Below are 16,687 nucleotides of genomic sequence, written 5' to 3'. Positions count from 1 at the left end.
TCCTCTCCTCCATCCTCAGATCCCATCCAGGATCATCCTTGGCATTTAATTGTCATCTATTTAGACTGTCTTTTTTTTTTTTTTTTCCCATTGTGGAAACATATATACAGCCTAAATCTTCCCATTCTACCCCCTCCCTAGCATTCCAGTAGTGGGATTAATCACATTTTGAATGTTGCAATACTATCACCTTTCCACCATCCATTTCTAGAAGTTTCCCTTAATCTCAAACAGAAACCCTACACTCATTTTTTAACTCCCTATTGCCCCTTCCCCCACTTCTCGGAACCCCTACTCTATTTTTCATCTCTATGGTCATATTCTCTGATACTTTCTTTGTGTTTACCCTGTGGCTTAAATTTAACATCTAAAATCTATAACAATTTTGTTTTTCTTTGATACCAACTTAACTTCAATATGACACATAAACTATGTTCCTATACTCCCTCAATCCCCCACTTTTATGTAGTTCTTGTCAAAAATTACATATTTTACACTGAGTCCAAAATCACTGATTTATCATTTCAGTTTATGTATTTTACATCCTGTAGGAAGTAAATAGTGGAGTAGTCACTACTTAGTCTTATGTTGTTTCCTTTGTATGTGGTGAATTGCTTTTCTCTTGCTGCTTTCAGAACTTGCTCCTTCTCTTCAGTATTTGACAGTCTGATCAGAATATGTCTTGGAGTGGGTTTATTTGGATTTATTCTATTTGGAGTTCGCTGGGCATTTATGCCTTGTGTATTTATATTGTGTATAAGGTTGGGGAAGTTTTCCCCAACAATTTCTTTGAATCCTCTTTCTAGACCTTTACCCTTCTCTTCCCCTTCTGGGACACCAATGAGTCTTAAATTTGGATGTTTTATTTTATCTCTTATATCTCTGAGATCCGTTTCGATTTTTTTGATTTTTTCCCCTTTCTTTCTTTTGTTCTTTCATTTTCTGTTCTGTGGTCCTCAAGGAGGCTGAGTTGTTGTTCAACTTCCTCTAATCTTGTATTGATTATCCAGAGTCTTTTAAATTTGGCCAACAGTTTCTTTTATTTCCATAATATCTTCTATTTTTTATTTACTGTTGCAATTTCTAATTTATGCTCTTCTAGGGTCTTCTTTATGTCTTTTGTATCCTATGCCATGCTCTTCTTCATGTCCTTTATAATCTGAGTCATGCTCTTGTTGCCTGTCTGTAATTCTTTGATTAATTGTGCCAAGTACTGTGTGTCTTCTGATCTTTTGATTTGGGTGTTTTGGTTTGGGTTCTCCATATCATCTGTTTTTTTCATATGCTTTAAGATTTTCTGTTGTTTTTGGCCTCTTGGCATTTGCTTTACTTCATCCCTAATTTGACAGAACTGCAGCTTGGTGGCATACACTTTCTCTAAGTAACCAGCAGATGGCATCCATGAGTCACCTATTCCCCTCTAGTCAGTTCTCCCCCACTTTGTCTTTGTGGTGTGTGTGGGTCTGATTCTTGTGGGGTCCAATTGGTGCACCAAGATTTGGTGTGTTGCTGGTGCTGTCCGCCCTGAATGTGGGGCGTGTGTCTGGGTGGTTAGGCAGGCGGGCAGCTTTAATAATCAAACCTCCCAGGTGTTCCCGGAGATTTAAGGCTGTTGCAGGAGCCTAAGGCTTCATTTCAGTCTTTCCACTGATTGTCTCTGCCGCTGACCCACAAGTCCTTGGTATTCGCATAGGATCCCTGGGATTTCTGAGCAGTTTCCCCTTCCCAGCTGTGTTCTTCCAGGACCTCTGCTGAGGGAGGGCCGCGCCATGTCAGTAGTGCGCGCTGGCCCACCAAGGAAGCCCCAGGTCGCTGGGCCGTGCAGGGGCGCTCCCAGCCCACTTCAAAGATGGTTGAATGGGATGCGTTAACTTCCCCCTTTTTGCACACCTCCACTCTCCCAGCTCCAGGACAATCAGCCGTGGGTGTATTAAAGGCCACTGTCCATGGCTGATATTGTGGCTTGTTTGTAGTGCTGTGGGAAAGGTTCCCTGTCACACTGGGTTTCTTGGCGCGGCTCTGGGCTGTGGGTCTGGCCCTTGGTAGGAGCGTCCCCCGCCCGCTGGGGAGACGGTTGCTAGGAATGCGGTTTTTTTTCTCCTTTTGGCTCCCCTGTGCTCCTCTGGTCTCGAGACAATCAGCAGTGGGTGTGGGAAGGGTTATCCTCCATGCCAGATACCGAGGACTTAGCCCAGCCTGCTCCCGCCGTGCTTGACTGCGTGGTTCTCCCTGTCGTATCTGCAGCCACTCCGGGCTTTTTTTTTTAAAGAACTAGTCCGTCTTCAAACGCCAGCCCACTGTTTCCCCACACTGCAGTGTGGCCGCGGGACTTCAGCCAGCTCACTCACTCGTTTCAGAATGCAGGCTCCCGGTTTCACCAAATGCACGTTCCCTGTGGATTTAGCAGACCTTGTCCAGCTGGTGCATCGCTGAAAGTGGTGTTCTGGGTCACTTTCTGGTTTTTATCTAGTATTTTTCATGGAGGTGTTTTTTTGCCCTGTCTCACCTAGCCGGCATCTTAGGTTCTCGTAGTATTTTTTTTTTAACTGATCAGGTTATGTGATCAGAGAAGTTTGTAGACCCTTCTTTACTGATCACTTATGACTTATCAAACTGTTATTGGTAGCAGTATTATTTACCCTTAAAGTTCTAAGTCACTGTTTTAGAGATTATAAATCAGTATGTAGTTCTAACTTGTGAACGTTTGTTTCCTTAATGTTGAACCTTGATAAGCAAAGTTTACGTTAGTCTGAATTCTAAAACAGTGGTTCTTAAAGTGTAGAGAAGCATCAGCATCAGTATCACCATCGTCATCACCAAGGGAATTTATTAGAAATGTAAGAGGCGTCAGCATCATCAGGGAATTTATTAGAAATGAAAATTCTCAGGCTCCACCCCAGTCCGACTGATTCAGAAACTCTGCCTTGCAAGTTCCCCCAAGTGATTCTAATGCTCACTCAAATTTGAGAACCATTGGTCTAAATGATCTAGGCTCTAGGATCATCCTTTTTACTTCTTCCTACTTCACAATGTCTCTGAGACTGTTTCCTCATATCTATGATATGTTTCGTAGACTTTTATTTTCATCTCTCCCTGAGATATTTTTTTCCCTTTACCCATGGTGAAAAATGTTTCATCAGTGTTGTTTTTACAAAAGGGATGTTGTTAAAATTTAAATTTCACAGCCAATGTGAAAAATAGTATATGTTTAAAAGGAGGTATTTTTAACATTTTCTAAAATATTTAAAACTTGTTCCTGTTGAACTTGATTATGTATGGGATTAATTTCCTCTTTGTTCCCATCTATACCCTCCTGATTTCAAATTTTATAATCTCAAAATAGCTTTCTGCTACCTACAGTTTCAAAGTATACATTTCAAAGTACAAATTACCTAGATTCAACAATTGCTGAATTTTGTTTACTCTATTCTTCATACACACACGCACACACACACCCACACAATTTTGCTGAACCATTTGGAAGTAGGTTGCACATATCAACTTTAATCCTAATTCCTTTACTCTTAAGAATATAGTTCAAAATAGCTTTTAATGGAACTAGGAAACAGTTGTTTTTATCTTCTTATTTTGAAATAATTTCAAGCTTACTATAGTTAAGCTTGCATAATTAATTCAAACCTTCAGCATACCCCATGCCCCTAGATACCCATATCCACCAATTTTTAACATTTTGGCGCTTTTGCTGTATCATTCTATCTATATGACATCTATTTATCTATCAATCAGTCAATCATCGCCTATCTATCATCTATCTATATTTTCTGAACAGTTGAGAACAGGCTGCATATATCATACTTCTTGAACACATAATACTCTCATGTACTTTCTCCACCAATGAAAATATTCATTTATGTTATCACCTTAAAGGCAGTTATGAAGTTCAAGAAATTTGACATTGCTATAATGTATACATTCTATATTCCAATTATTTCTTATGCCCCAATAATGTCCTTTTGAGCCTTTTCTACTCTTCTTAGATCCCATCCAGTGTTGTGCGTTGTATTTAATTGTCATTGTCTCTTTAGATTCTTTTGTTTTTTAATTGTGGAAGCACATATAGAACATAAATCTTCCCATCCCAACCTCTGCTGGCATATGTTCAGTGGGATTAATCACATTCCCAATGTTGTAATACTCTCAATACCATCCATTAGTGGAACTTTCCCTTCATCCCAAACAGAAACCCTATATCCAGTATGCATTACTCCTGGTAATCTGTACTCTACTTTTTGTCTCTGATATTCTCTGGTATTTTCTTTGTGGTTGCCATGGGCCTGTAGTTAACATTCTAAATCTATAACAATCTCATTTGCTTTGATACCAACTTCAATAGTATACACACACTATGTTCCTATACCCATCTTTCCCCCCACCTTTGTGTTGTTTTTGTACAGGTTACATGTTTATATATTATGAATCCAAAACCACTGATTTATCATTACATTTTATGCATTCGAGTTTTAGATCCTGTAGGAAGTAAAAAGTGAGGTCATCAACCAAAAGTACAGTAGCACTGGCATTTATATTTTCCTATGTCATTATCTTTATTTGTTCATTTAGCTTCAGTCAAGTGTCTAGTGTCCTTTCCTTCCAACCTGCAGAACTCCCTTTGGCGTTTTTTTGTAGAGCTGGTCTAGTGGTGATGAAGTCCCTTATCTTTTATTTATCTGGAAATGTCTTAATCCCATCTTCATTTTTGAAAGAAAGATTTGCTAGATGTAGAATTCTTGGTTGGTGATTTTTTGCTTTCAGCATTTTAAATATGTCTTCCCACTGCCTTATTGCCTCCATGGTTTCTGAAGAGAAATCGATACTTAATCTTACTGAGGCTCCCCTGTATGTGACAAATTGCTTCTCTCATGGCTCTCAGAATTCTCTCTTTATCTTTCGCATTTGAAATTTGTAACCTGGTGCAGTGTTGGTCTATTTGAGTTTATTCTGTTTGGAGTTTGTAGAACATATTGGATGTGTATATTCATGTCTTGTGTTAAATTTGGGAAGTTTGTCAGCCATTAATTCTTTGAATATTCTCTTTGCCTTTTTCTCTCTTTCTTCTCTTTCTGGGATTCCCACAGTGTGTATATTGGTACGCTTGATGGTAGCCCACGGGTTCCTCTGGCTCTGTTTACTTTTCTTCATTTTTTCTTCTTTCTGCTCCTCAGACTGGATGATTTCAATTGTCTTATCTTCAAATTCACTGATTCTTTCTTCTGTCAGCTCCAATCTACTGCTGAACCCACCTAGGGAATTTTTTTTTTTTTTTTTTTTTTTTTTTTTTTAGATTATATATATATGTATTTTTACATATATAAATTCAAACTTTGCACAATTAAAATAAAGACTGTATCTTCCACCCAAATTAAAATCAATCATTTAAAAAGTCACAAAGACACATTAGTAAGTCCATTAAATGAAAATATTGCATGCAACAATCACTGAACACAATGAAAGAAAACAAAATTATACTAAAAGTTAAAAAAATACTCTTCCATTTGTAATTTGAATATCTTCTATTAAGCTTTTCTTGAGTAAATTTGGAAATTGTTCTGGTTTGCTAGAGCTGCCGTTATGCAAAATACCAGAAATGGACTGACTTTTATAAAGGGGATTTATTAGGTTATAAATTTACAGCCCTAAGGCCATAAAAGTGTCCAAACTAAGGCATCAACAAGAGTATACCTTCACTGAGGAACAGATGATGGCATCCAGAACACTCTGTCAGCTGGGAAGGCTCATGACTGGTGTCTGCTGGTCCTTTGCTCCTGGGTGTATTTCAAAACAGCTTTTTCCAAAATGCCTTTGGGCTTCTGTCTTTGCTCCTTAATCTCAGCAACTGCGTGCCATTGCTTCTTTCTCCCAGTGTTTCTCTCTAAGCATCTGGGGGTCCTCTCTTAGCTTCTCCAGAGCAAACTCTGGGCTTTGTCTCTTAGCTTGGCATCTCTGAACGTCCTTCTGTCTGCATCTCCAAGTGTCTCCAAGCATCAGCATCTGTGTCCACTCTTGAGCTCTCTTAAGTACTCCAGTGAACTAATCCAGACCCACCCTAAATGGGTGGGATCCACACCTCCATGGAAATAATTGAATCAAAGTGCTCCACTCAACAAGACTGGATAAAAGATCATGGCTTTTCTGTGGTCCATAACAGTTTCAAACCAGCACAGAAATACACACTGAATTTATAGATGTAAAATATAATACAAATTATAATATATATATCAAAACATATGGGGTACACTAAAAAAAGCTATCAAAAGAAAAACCATAGCAATAAGCACTCATGAGCTAAAATGAAGTTTTGAAAAACATGAATTAAAGATCCAGATCAAAGAATATTGAAAAAGAACAAAAAATAAACCAAAGAAAATAGAAAAATAGAAATAATAAAGATAAAAGCCAACTTATTTTATCTGGTGACTAGGAAAATTTTAGAAACATTTAAAATTTTTGAACAAATAATTAACAAAATAATAACTCATCAGTTAACCTGATTAAGGAAAAATGGAATCAGCATAAATGTACATTAATAAATAAGAAGTAAACATTTAAAATTAACAAAAAAATACAATAAATTTATCAGAGAACACTATGAAAATAAATTTGTAACATGGTGCAGCTGCTTTGGAGTCAGTATGGCAGTTCCTCAAAAAATTAGAGATTTACCATATGATCCAGTGATTTCACTCCTAGGTATATACACAAAAGAATTGAAAATACAAAAACTTGCACACAGATATTCATGGCAACATTATTCATAACAGCCAAAATGTGGAAACAACTCAAAGGTCCATAAAATGATTAATGGCTAAACAAAATGTGGTATATTTATACAAAAGAATAATATTCATCCATTAAAAGCACTGAAGTACAGATACATGATACAACATGGATGAACCTAGAAAACATTAAACTGGGTGAAACAAGCCAGACACAAAAGGCCACATATTGCATGATTCCATTTATATGGTATGCCCAGAGTAGCCATTAGAGGTTACCAGGAGCTCAGGGAGTGGGGATGGGGACAGACTGCTAATGGGTCCTGGATTTTTTATTGGGGTGATAAGAATATTCTATAACTAAATAGTGGTAATGGATGCACAACTTTGTGAATATACTAAAAACCACCGAAAAAGTATACATTGAAAATGTGAATTTTTTGACATGAATATATCCTAATAAAAAAGGTATTTTTAGTATGCCACTCTTCATGTGTGAAAAAAGGAAAGTTAAATATCTGTATATATAATAAATTTAAAAAAACATATTATTAATTTATACAGAAAGAATCATAGAAAAAGTAAACCAGAAACTAATGAGATAGTTAATGGACAGAAAAGATGAAAATAAGGTGAAAAAGTTGGAATTGAGAAAGAGTATACTTCTGAATATTCCTCTCTGTATAGTTCTGACATCTGGAATCATTTTAAGTGTCATGAATTCAATAAATGTATGAATAATTAAAAACAACTGGGATATTAGAAGAACCCAAGTTAAATACCAACAGTGACAAACTTAATTATATTACAAAAATATCGTAACCACACTGAAAGTAATGGGGATAAAAAGAACTTAAGCTAAGAACTTAGGAAAACATTATACTGACATATATACTGAGGCTAAGGGCAAAAGGAAGATTATGCAAATATTGTACTCTAGATATTAAATTTATTTGTCACAGAAGTATGAGTTAGCAATTCTGAAACTAATTTACAAGAATTAAGAATATAAGCATTAAAATTGTAACTATATTAAGCAAGTAAATAGATAAATTGTTAACACTTTGTTAATAATGCAAAGCCAGATTTCTTACAAATAAGAAATGAGGGAATGGTTACAATAAACATAATGGTCTTGATTTAGAATCAAAGCTATCAACATAAATTCAATATTTTAAATATGTCCACATAAATCAATATAGAAATAGAGATACATATATGCATTTCCTTGCTCTGCTTGTTGAAATCTTGGAAGAAATACCATGTAACAGCAATAAACATCCCCATTATTAAGGTCATAGCTTCTAAACAACATTTTCCAACAAAAAGAACCAGGGCACTTGAAGCAATGGCTGAATTAAGGACAAGATGAAACTGGAATAAGTTGTGGTGACAGTGGGAAGAAGTACACAAACAATTAGAAGACATGCCAAAAGGACATGTGAACAAGCTTGAAAGGGTCCCAAATGGCCAAATGTGAAAGCATTGGAGCAATAAGAGAAATCATGATGGTAATAGATTATAAATCATAATTTAAAGTAATTATCCATGAATCCATACATATATATTTAAAATGAATGAATGGATACACTAAAAAGGGCACATTTCCTCTTTGATATTCTTCCCAAAAATGTATAAATTAATGATGAGGAAACTTCATAGAAATTCAACTGAGGAACAAAGATTTTGATTAGTATTCAATATTATTTATTTATTATTTATTTATTATTTATTATTACTTATTTACTAATTAAAGACTGTCATGCAAGACAAAAATACTGAAAAACTGTCCCATATTGGAGAAGACCAAAAAACAAAAAAACAAAAAAATGAAAAAAAATAACAAGAGATGGTATCTAATATGTTATCTAACGTAACATATTAGATAGCAAAAGTCATTAAACTCCCAAGTTACTGCATCTTAATTATTTATTTTTATTATATTTTATTAAGTATTATTTTCAATAATAAACATTTTGTTATTGTTATTGAAACAATATAATACAATGTGACAACTATTTCTAGTCCACCCAGAATGTCTGACATTCTAAATATATAAAGCAGGAGATGCACTGGAGAAATAAAGAAACTATAGCCTGTACCTTAAAGATACTTATTATCTTATTGAGGCACAGTTAAGTAACTTCACAAATGTTTCTAGGAACATAGTTTTTTACCTCTTATATATACCTATCTTATTCATGTGAAATGTCATTAATAAGTAAAGCAATGGTTAAACTTTTCACCTAACAATGTGTATTTTTTTATTTAAGTGACAAAAAGTTTCACAGTAAGAACTATATGCTCTTTGCAAAATATTTGATGCCATTTTATATAATATTGAATGCAATTATATATTATATTATGCTATATTATATTATATTCTTATGAGAAATATGTCATTTTTATTGAGATACAACTTATTCCTCTATTCATCCTCTGTTAAGGCTGTTTGGACAGTAAAATGTGAAGTTAAGAAACCTCCTTGTCAAAGTGAATACACTGGGATATTAGAGGCTCTCAGCAGCAGGTTTCATGTGGTACTTTTTAAGCAAAAGAAGTAAGTTTGTATCTGAGCCAGTCATCTCCAAACTATCCTTAATCCTACAAACCTCTTTGTTCCCACAAAGGAAACATCAACCTGTTTTCATTAAAAACAAAATAAAACAAACAGAAAACAAACAAAGAAACAGACAAACAAACAGAAAACAAACCCAGGAAAACCAGCAAAACCTGAGAGAAATTCATGTAGCCTTCTGGAATAAAGTACAGTCAATTTCCAAATAGGAATGTCTTCACATCTTTCATGCCTGGGTGATCTGTTAATCCCAACAATATGAATTCAATCACAAAAGAGACATTTCCAATAGCCATTCTTCCCTGGTTGGTCCTCTTACACCAGATAACCTCCGCACTTCTTTTTCTCTGTCATTCTCCCCTGTGTTCCTTCTTCTCTCTGAAAGGAAATCTGTCTACTGCATTGTTTCTTCCCATCTTTTGATTATGGGGATGGTGCACAACCCGGGTGCTCCTAGCTGGGCCCGAACCACACGCCCGAGTGCCACGGGCTCACCTTCAGGTGGCGGCGCTGAGTCCCGGGGGCGGTGGAAGGATGACCTGAGGGCCCCGGGTCGCCACCGGCTACACCACAGGCGCCGCGGGTCACACCCGGTGTGAGGGAGAGAAGCAGCCGCCACCGCCACGGGCAGCTCAGAGGCGGAGGAGCGGACCCGGATACCACGGGAATACAAGATAAAGTCCGCCCCGACGCAGACAATCATTCCAGGCCTGCGCAGAGACCTGCCGCAAGGACCAAATAAATGACACCTAGGGAATTTTGATTTCTGTTACTGTGGTCTTCAGCTCTGTTTGGTTCTTTTTATAATTTCCATCTCTCTAATGATATTCTCTTTATGTTCATCTGTCATTTTCCTGATTTCCTTTAGTTCTTTGTCCATGTTTTCCTTTAGCTCTTTGAGCATATTTAGTACCATTTTTTAAAAGTGTTTGCCTGGAATGTCCCATGTCTGATTCTCCTCATTTGTGGTTTCTAATGCTTTAATATTCTCCTTTGCCTGAGCCATCAGTTCCTGTTTCTTTTATGGTTTGTAATCTTTAGTTGAAATTTGGACGTTTTGCTATTTTATTGTGTTGTTGCTAGAATTTAGACTTTGAGGCATTGTCCTTAAGCTGTTTTATCCCAGCTTGATATGACAGAGCTTTCCTTGCATGCCAGGAGCTAACAAAAATATAAAAAAATGAATGAGAAAAAGAAAACACCTTTCTCAGTCTTGGCAGATTGACTTGTGTGATTGCTTTCTTTCAGAGCTTATCCATACAATGAGTTTAGAGAATAGTTTGAGAGTAAAGAGTAGGTACCTCCCTGGTCCTTCCTTTCTGTGCATGTGTCTTGTCTTGGGCATGTGTGTAGCCCTAGGAATTCCCTGACTTACACAGCTAGGAATGTCCTCTCTTCTCTAGGAATCAGTTTCCTCATGGTCCCAGGCACTGCACTGTATGTCCCACAGTCAGCAATCCCTTGCATCCTCTTGACTGCTTTCCCACAATCTTCTGTAGGAGAGCTCGGTGAGCTGGCTACACATGCAGGGCAAGTTCTGGGACAGCGAGTCCCTCAGGCCATCACCAGACATATATGTTCCCTGTATGTACACAGGGTTTACTCTGCTCTCTCCAGCACTGTGATTGGAAGCCAGCACTTGGAGCACTGACTGGCTCTGTGCAGACCTAGTGAGGGTGAGGATGGAGTAAGCCAGGTAGCACAAGAGCCTACTTCTTTGTGTTTTAAACAATGAGCCTACCTCTTTTCTTGATTCAGTGTTGGCCCTGTTACTGCAGTCCTTTAATTTAATTCTGGAGCTTTGAGAAAGATGTTTCTGCCAGTTCCTGCTGGTTGTTCAAAGTTTCTTTGAGGGGATGGAATCCTGAAGCATCTCGCTCTGCCATCTTGAGCCTTCAGAGTTGTTTTGAATGGCTAACTTGTAACAAAAGCTAAACCAAGTATTAAAGACTCTTAAATATTTTAAGGTCCTACTATGAATGTCTTAATGATGAAAAGATATTGAATTCCAGCTTTTCTCAACCAGAGTTGAGTTACCTATAGAACAGAAGATGTTTTGAGTTACCATTAATTCTCCCAAGGATGGGACATAACTAGTACCAATCCGGATGGCTGACTGTAGGGAATTAGGGTTGAATTCTCTAAGGGACTCTGATTAGTTGGACTGTGTATTTGACATGTTTTAAAAAGGATTTTTCTTTGATTGGCTTGTTATGTTTATACAAATAACTTTTTTTTTTTTTAGATTACAGGTCCACCAGGTTGTGGAAAAACTCAGTTTTGTATAATGATGAGCGTTTTGGCTACAATACCCAGCAACATGGGAGGATTAGCAGGAGCTGTTGTGTACATTGACACAGAGTCAGCATTTACTGCTGAAAGGTAGGAGATATTATTACTTTCCACAGTAATGCTTTACTTTTGTAACTTATTTTATGTACAGCATGCAACATTTTACAAATAGGTTAACATTTACCTTTTTTTTTTTTTTGAGATCACTAATGCTAGGTATTGTTTTAAAGGAATGTTCCTTTTAAAACTGATACAGGAAACAGTTTCTTTCTGTTTTTTTTTTTTTTTAAGACCGTTTTATTCATACACAAACACACCATACAACCAGGAAGCAGTTTCTTTTTGTTGTTCTTTTTTTTCCTATCTCTTTCTTATTGGTGTAAGTGGTGTTCCTAGGTAAGCTGAATTTTGCAGAAAGTCAGGAAGAAAAAGGTTCAAGAAACAGTGAGGATGCAAGTAGAAAATGGGAAGGAGGGAGAATTAAAAAGGAAGATAAAAAGTAAGCTGCTTTTCAAGTAATTTCTAATTGGAAGGACAAATTAGTACATGGTAAAATTGAAAATTTCAAATGTACATAAAGCATTTTTTGATTAAGAAGTATTTTACTTTAATCTTTGAAAAAGTATGGTATTAACCACAAGAATCACACTAATAGTAAGTATATCCACCTTTGGAAAGAAAATATTTCCTTAGTTTGGCAAGGACCTCTTATATTCTATAAGAGAGGCATTCAGTCATTGTGTAATTCTACATACCTGAAGATAAATCTTGTTCCCCATTGACATTCATAAGCAGGGGTGCTTACACATTTGGAAACTTATTCTACTCTGTTCTGTTAGTCAAGGTATAGTCCTTTGAGTCTGCATCTGATTGTATTGCTATGAATTAGCTATCACCCTAATTTCTCTGTAGAGGGTACCGTTTAGATTAATGTGTGTTACCTGGCCTTTGATTATTTTACCGAGAACTTATTACTTGTTTTTCTTCTACATCTTTTGGTTATCCATTCTTTCTGAATATATGCCACTGGTGTGTTTGCTCTTTGAATTTCAGTTATATCTTTGTATGTTCAAAGCCAGTGACTGACACATATTACGTGCTCAGGAAATGTTTGCCAAGTGAATGGATTGACAGGTGTTACTCCAGGATTGTGGAATTCAGATACCATTTCCTATGGTGGTGGTTTGAAGCTGTATGTACCCCTGAAAGAACGTGTTTTTAAATTTAATCCATTTCTATGAGTGTGAGTAGTGGTGTTGTAAATAAGACCCTTTGATAAGGCTATGTCAGTTAAGGTGTGACCCACACCATTGTAAGTAGGACCTTTTGATGAGGCTAATTCAGTTAAGGCGTGACCCACCTCATTTGGGATGGGTCTTAATCCTACTACTGGAGTCCTTTATAAACGGAATGAATACAGAGAGAGAGAGAGAGAAAGCTATAGGAAGCAAGAAGCTGAAACAGAACCTGGAAGAGAAGGAAGAGACCAAGAGGCGCTGCAGTGGTCCTTGCCATATGACAAAGGAACCAAGGATCATTTGTAACCAGCCCTGGAATGCCACAGTCCTTGGGGAGAAAGGATTGCCTTGATGATGCCTTGATTTGGTGAGATTCCAGTCTCACACCATGAATGAATAAATTCCCATGTTTTAGCCGATCCATTTCATGGTATTTGCCTAAGCTGCCTAGGAAGCTAAAACACCTACTTAAAGGAAGCAGAGTTCCTTGGGGAAATAACTGATTCTAGGTCTGGAGCAGGAAATTTTTGTGTCTGAAACAACTTATTTTATCAGATAGCAAGGAAGCTATTAAAACTACTTTAAAAAGTATCAAAAAGACTAAGGAGTCCATCTGAAGAGGCTTCCACTGGCCAAAGATGAACCACATTATGCATCAGTAAGAATTATAATGGCAATGGATTAGAACACATGAAATATGTTTAAATCCATGATTCCATAATGATGTTAAGAAATGAAAAGAGCAACTTAACATCAAAAAGACCAACAACCCAACTTAAAAATGGGCATGTGAAGATTTACAAATGGCCAATAAGCACATGAAAAGATGCTCAACATCATTAGCCATTAGGGAAATGCGTATATCAAAAGCACAATGAGATACTACTTCACACTCCCTCAAATGGCTGTTATTAAATAATGGAAAATAACAAGTGTTGACAAGGATGCAGAGAAATAGGAACTCTTGTACATTGTTGGTAGAAATGTAAAATGGTACACTAGCTGTGGAAGACAGTTTTGTGGTTCCTTAGAAAGTCAAATATAGCATTATAGTATGACACAACAATTTCACTTCTACATATATACCCCAAAGAATTGAAATCAGGGACTTGAACAGATGTTTGTACACTGATTTCCACAGTGGTGTTATTCACAATAGCCAAAAGGTAGAAGCATACCAAATGTCCATCAACAGATGAATGGATAAACAAAATGTGGTAGATACATACATTGGAATATTATTCAGTTGTGAAAAGGAATGAAGCTCTGCTATATACTACAACATGATGAATCTTGAAGACATCATGTTGAGTGAAATGTCAAGATACAAATGACAAATATTGTGTGATTCCACTTATATGAAATACCTAGAATAATTAAAGTAATAGAGATAGAAAGTCAATTATAGGTTACCAGAGTCTGGGGGTGGTGGTAGTAGGAATGGGTACAAAGTTTCTATTTGGTATGATAAAAAAGTAATGGAGGGTGATAATGGTAGCACAATGGGAAATTTTTGTTTATATACGTTATCACAGTTAAAAAAAAGAAATGAAGTGGAACTCATTAGTTACCATGGAGATGCTGGAGAAGCAACTCATTATTTTGAAAGTAAGTAAATAAAATAAATTAAGCATCTATTTTTCCTTTCTTATATGAACTGTTTTACTGAACAAATAAATCCTTTTATAGAACTATTCCATTTATAATTGAAGAAGGAATGGTAGAATATCACCAAGTTGCAAACCCTAATAATCTAGTGGATCTAGGCATTGGATATCAAAGGCTGCTAGCATCACAAAAAGGCAACCAGTTATTCTGCACCTCCTGATGGAAGAAAAGTTACACTTAAATATGATCAAGCCTCCAGAGCCAACTATCAGTTTACAATACATACTGAGAAGAGAGGAACACATTAAATCATCTCACTGTGGTGCAGTCAGCAAAATCCAAACTGGGAAACTATAGAACAAACAACATAGTTTCTTCAGCAAATAAACTGTAAGATTAAACAAAAGATTTGGAAGGGGAACCTTTATATTAAAAGAGACTTAAAAGACTTATTGGATGGATTGCAGCTAAGGGTGGTACTGATTTCCTGGCAGAATCTTGAAGAAGCTTGAGTAACAAGAAATCCTGCAAGGGAACAGAGTAGGAGTGAGAGTGCTAGAACCACATGGGCTCAAGGAAACTGCACCGGAATTGCACAGTCTACAGCAGGGAACAGTAGCAGGAATTGGAGAAACACTTTTGAAAAGATTAAATTCCCAGGCTACCAAGCTTGGGAGAACCTGGCCAGGAGCATCAAGTGCAAGTATGGTTCAGGAACCGCCAGGCTAAAGATGCTGGTCAGCAGAAACAGCAGCAGCCACAGCCATCAGTAGGGGAACCAAGCTGGCAGGGGTGGAGCCTGGTGTCAGTCAGGCAAATGCCCCCAGACTCTGCTGTTTACCTGGCCCTAGAGGCAAAATCTGCTGTCTGCATCCACAACCAGGCCTGGAGGGTTTGTCCAGGTCATTGTGTCCTACAGTGGGTTCCAGCTGCCCCATCCACTAACCTCATGCTAGTCCCTAAATTATTACCCTACCTCACACAGTTCATGTCACCCCAAGAACCCGTTGGGTATCCTTCCCTTACCCCACAACTTGTGGGTGCCAGTCGGGGGCTGGCTCTACAGATGGAAAGACTCCAGCACCAGCATATGACTGAACTGGTAGGATAGCTGAAATGTCCTACAGATCCTTCTTGGGGACCCAGGTGTGTTGTTGCCTGCAGCTATGGCTTATTGGTCTTCACTGCTGGATACTATTCATTCCATCATGTGAACACAGCATTTATTTATCCAGTCTGCCTTTGGTGAATATCCAACTTGTTTTCACTTTGTGACCACCACGAATGCAGTTTAAATATTCATTTCCCTGAGGACATTGAGGCTGAGCACTTGTCACATATTAATCTGGCATAAAGATTTCCTCAAGTCAAGTATTCATGTTCTGGGTTTGGTTTTTTTTTTTTTTTTTTGGCCTGATTTACTTTGTAATTGATTTGAATTAATCTTCTTCTTTCTTCTTTCTTCTTTCTTCTTCCTTCTTCTTCCTTCTTCTTTCTTCTCTCTAAGATAAACTCCTCTTGGCAGTTATCCATTGCAAACATTTTCTCATGTTCTCTGGTTTTCTTTTACTTTTTTACTCTTGGGGTGTCTTTTAATGAATTTTTTTTTGTGGGGGGGGGGAGAAAAAAAGAGCGGATGCACAGCCAGACACATGGCAGGCATGCCAAGAAAAGAACATGGCAACAGTTGTATCCTACCCCTAATACACAGGTCCCTCCCCTGTTTCCCCACTGGCTGGGTACTCCAGAGGTTACAGCCTATCCGAGAGAGCTAACTAGCCTGCCTTTGATATTTTGAATTGTACAGCCTATCAGAGAGTTAACTAGTTTAAATTTCCTGCCAAGAGTTTCCACCTTTGATTATAACCCATATCCCTTTACATTCCAGTAACCCTGGTTATTTTTCCCATATAAGGAGCTGGCACTGATTCTAGGCTTACATTATGGCTTTCTCTTTCTCCTTCCCTTTACCATGGAGCCTGTTTAAGCCAGTTCTGCTGCCATTTTTCCTATTCCATGTTGCCTTTATGTGAAAGCTAAACTTAACCCTTTCTTACAGATTCTCTCTTCTTTCTTTTTAAACTCTTTTTAGTTTTCACATTCCAGTTTTTCAAATCTGCTAAGAGCTTTTTTACATTTCTCATCATAGGGATCTTTCTTTTTGAGGGGGGTATAGATTGTTCTGCTGATATTCTTGGTTAGGGCGGTTTTAATGAGTCTCTGAACTAACCCCTGGG

The 16,687-nt window shown here is 37.3% G+C and overlaps 1 protein-coding gene across 2 annotated transcripts in view; it reads left to right on the top strand.

The window, feature by feature from the left end:
• Positions 1 to 16,687, top strand: part of RAD51B (RAD51 paralog B) — a 781,261-nt gene that overhangs the window by 73,313 nt on the left and 691,261 nt on the right. For both annotated transcript variants that reach the window (XM_037832462.1, XM_037832463.1), the window contains exon 5: positions 11,558 to 11,694. In XM_037832462.1, the coding sequence (XP_037688390.1) occupies positions 11,558 to 11,694 (137 nt within the window). The remainder of the gene's footprint in view (positions 1 to 11,557; positions 11,695 to 16,687) is intronic.

This window comes from Choloepus didactylus, chromosome 4, assembly GCF_015220235.1.
Source record: "Choloepus didactylus isolate mChoDid1 chromosome 4, mChoDid1.pri, whole genome shotgun sequence".
Taxonomy (NCBI): domain Eukaryota; kingdom Metazoa; phylum Chordata; class Mammalia; order Pilosa; family Megalonychidae; genus Choloepus; species Choloepus didactylus.
The sequence above is the reverse complement of the archived record's forward strand: the minus strand, read 5'-3'. Positions and strand labels throughout refer to the sequence as shown.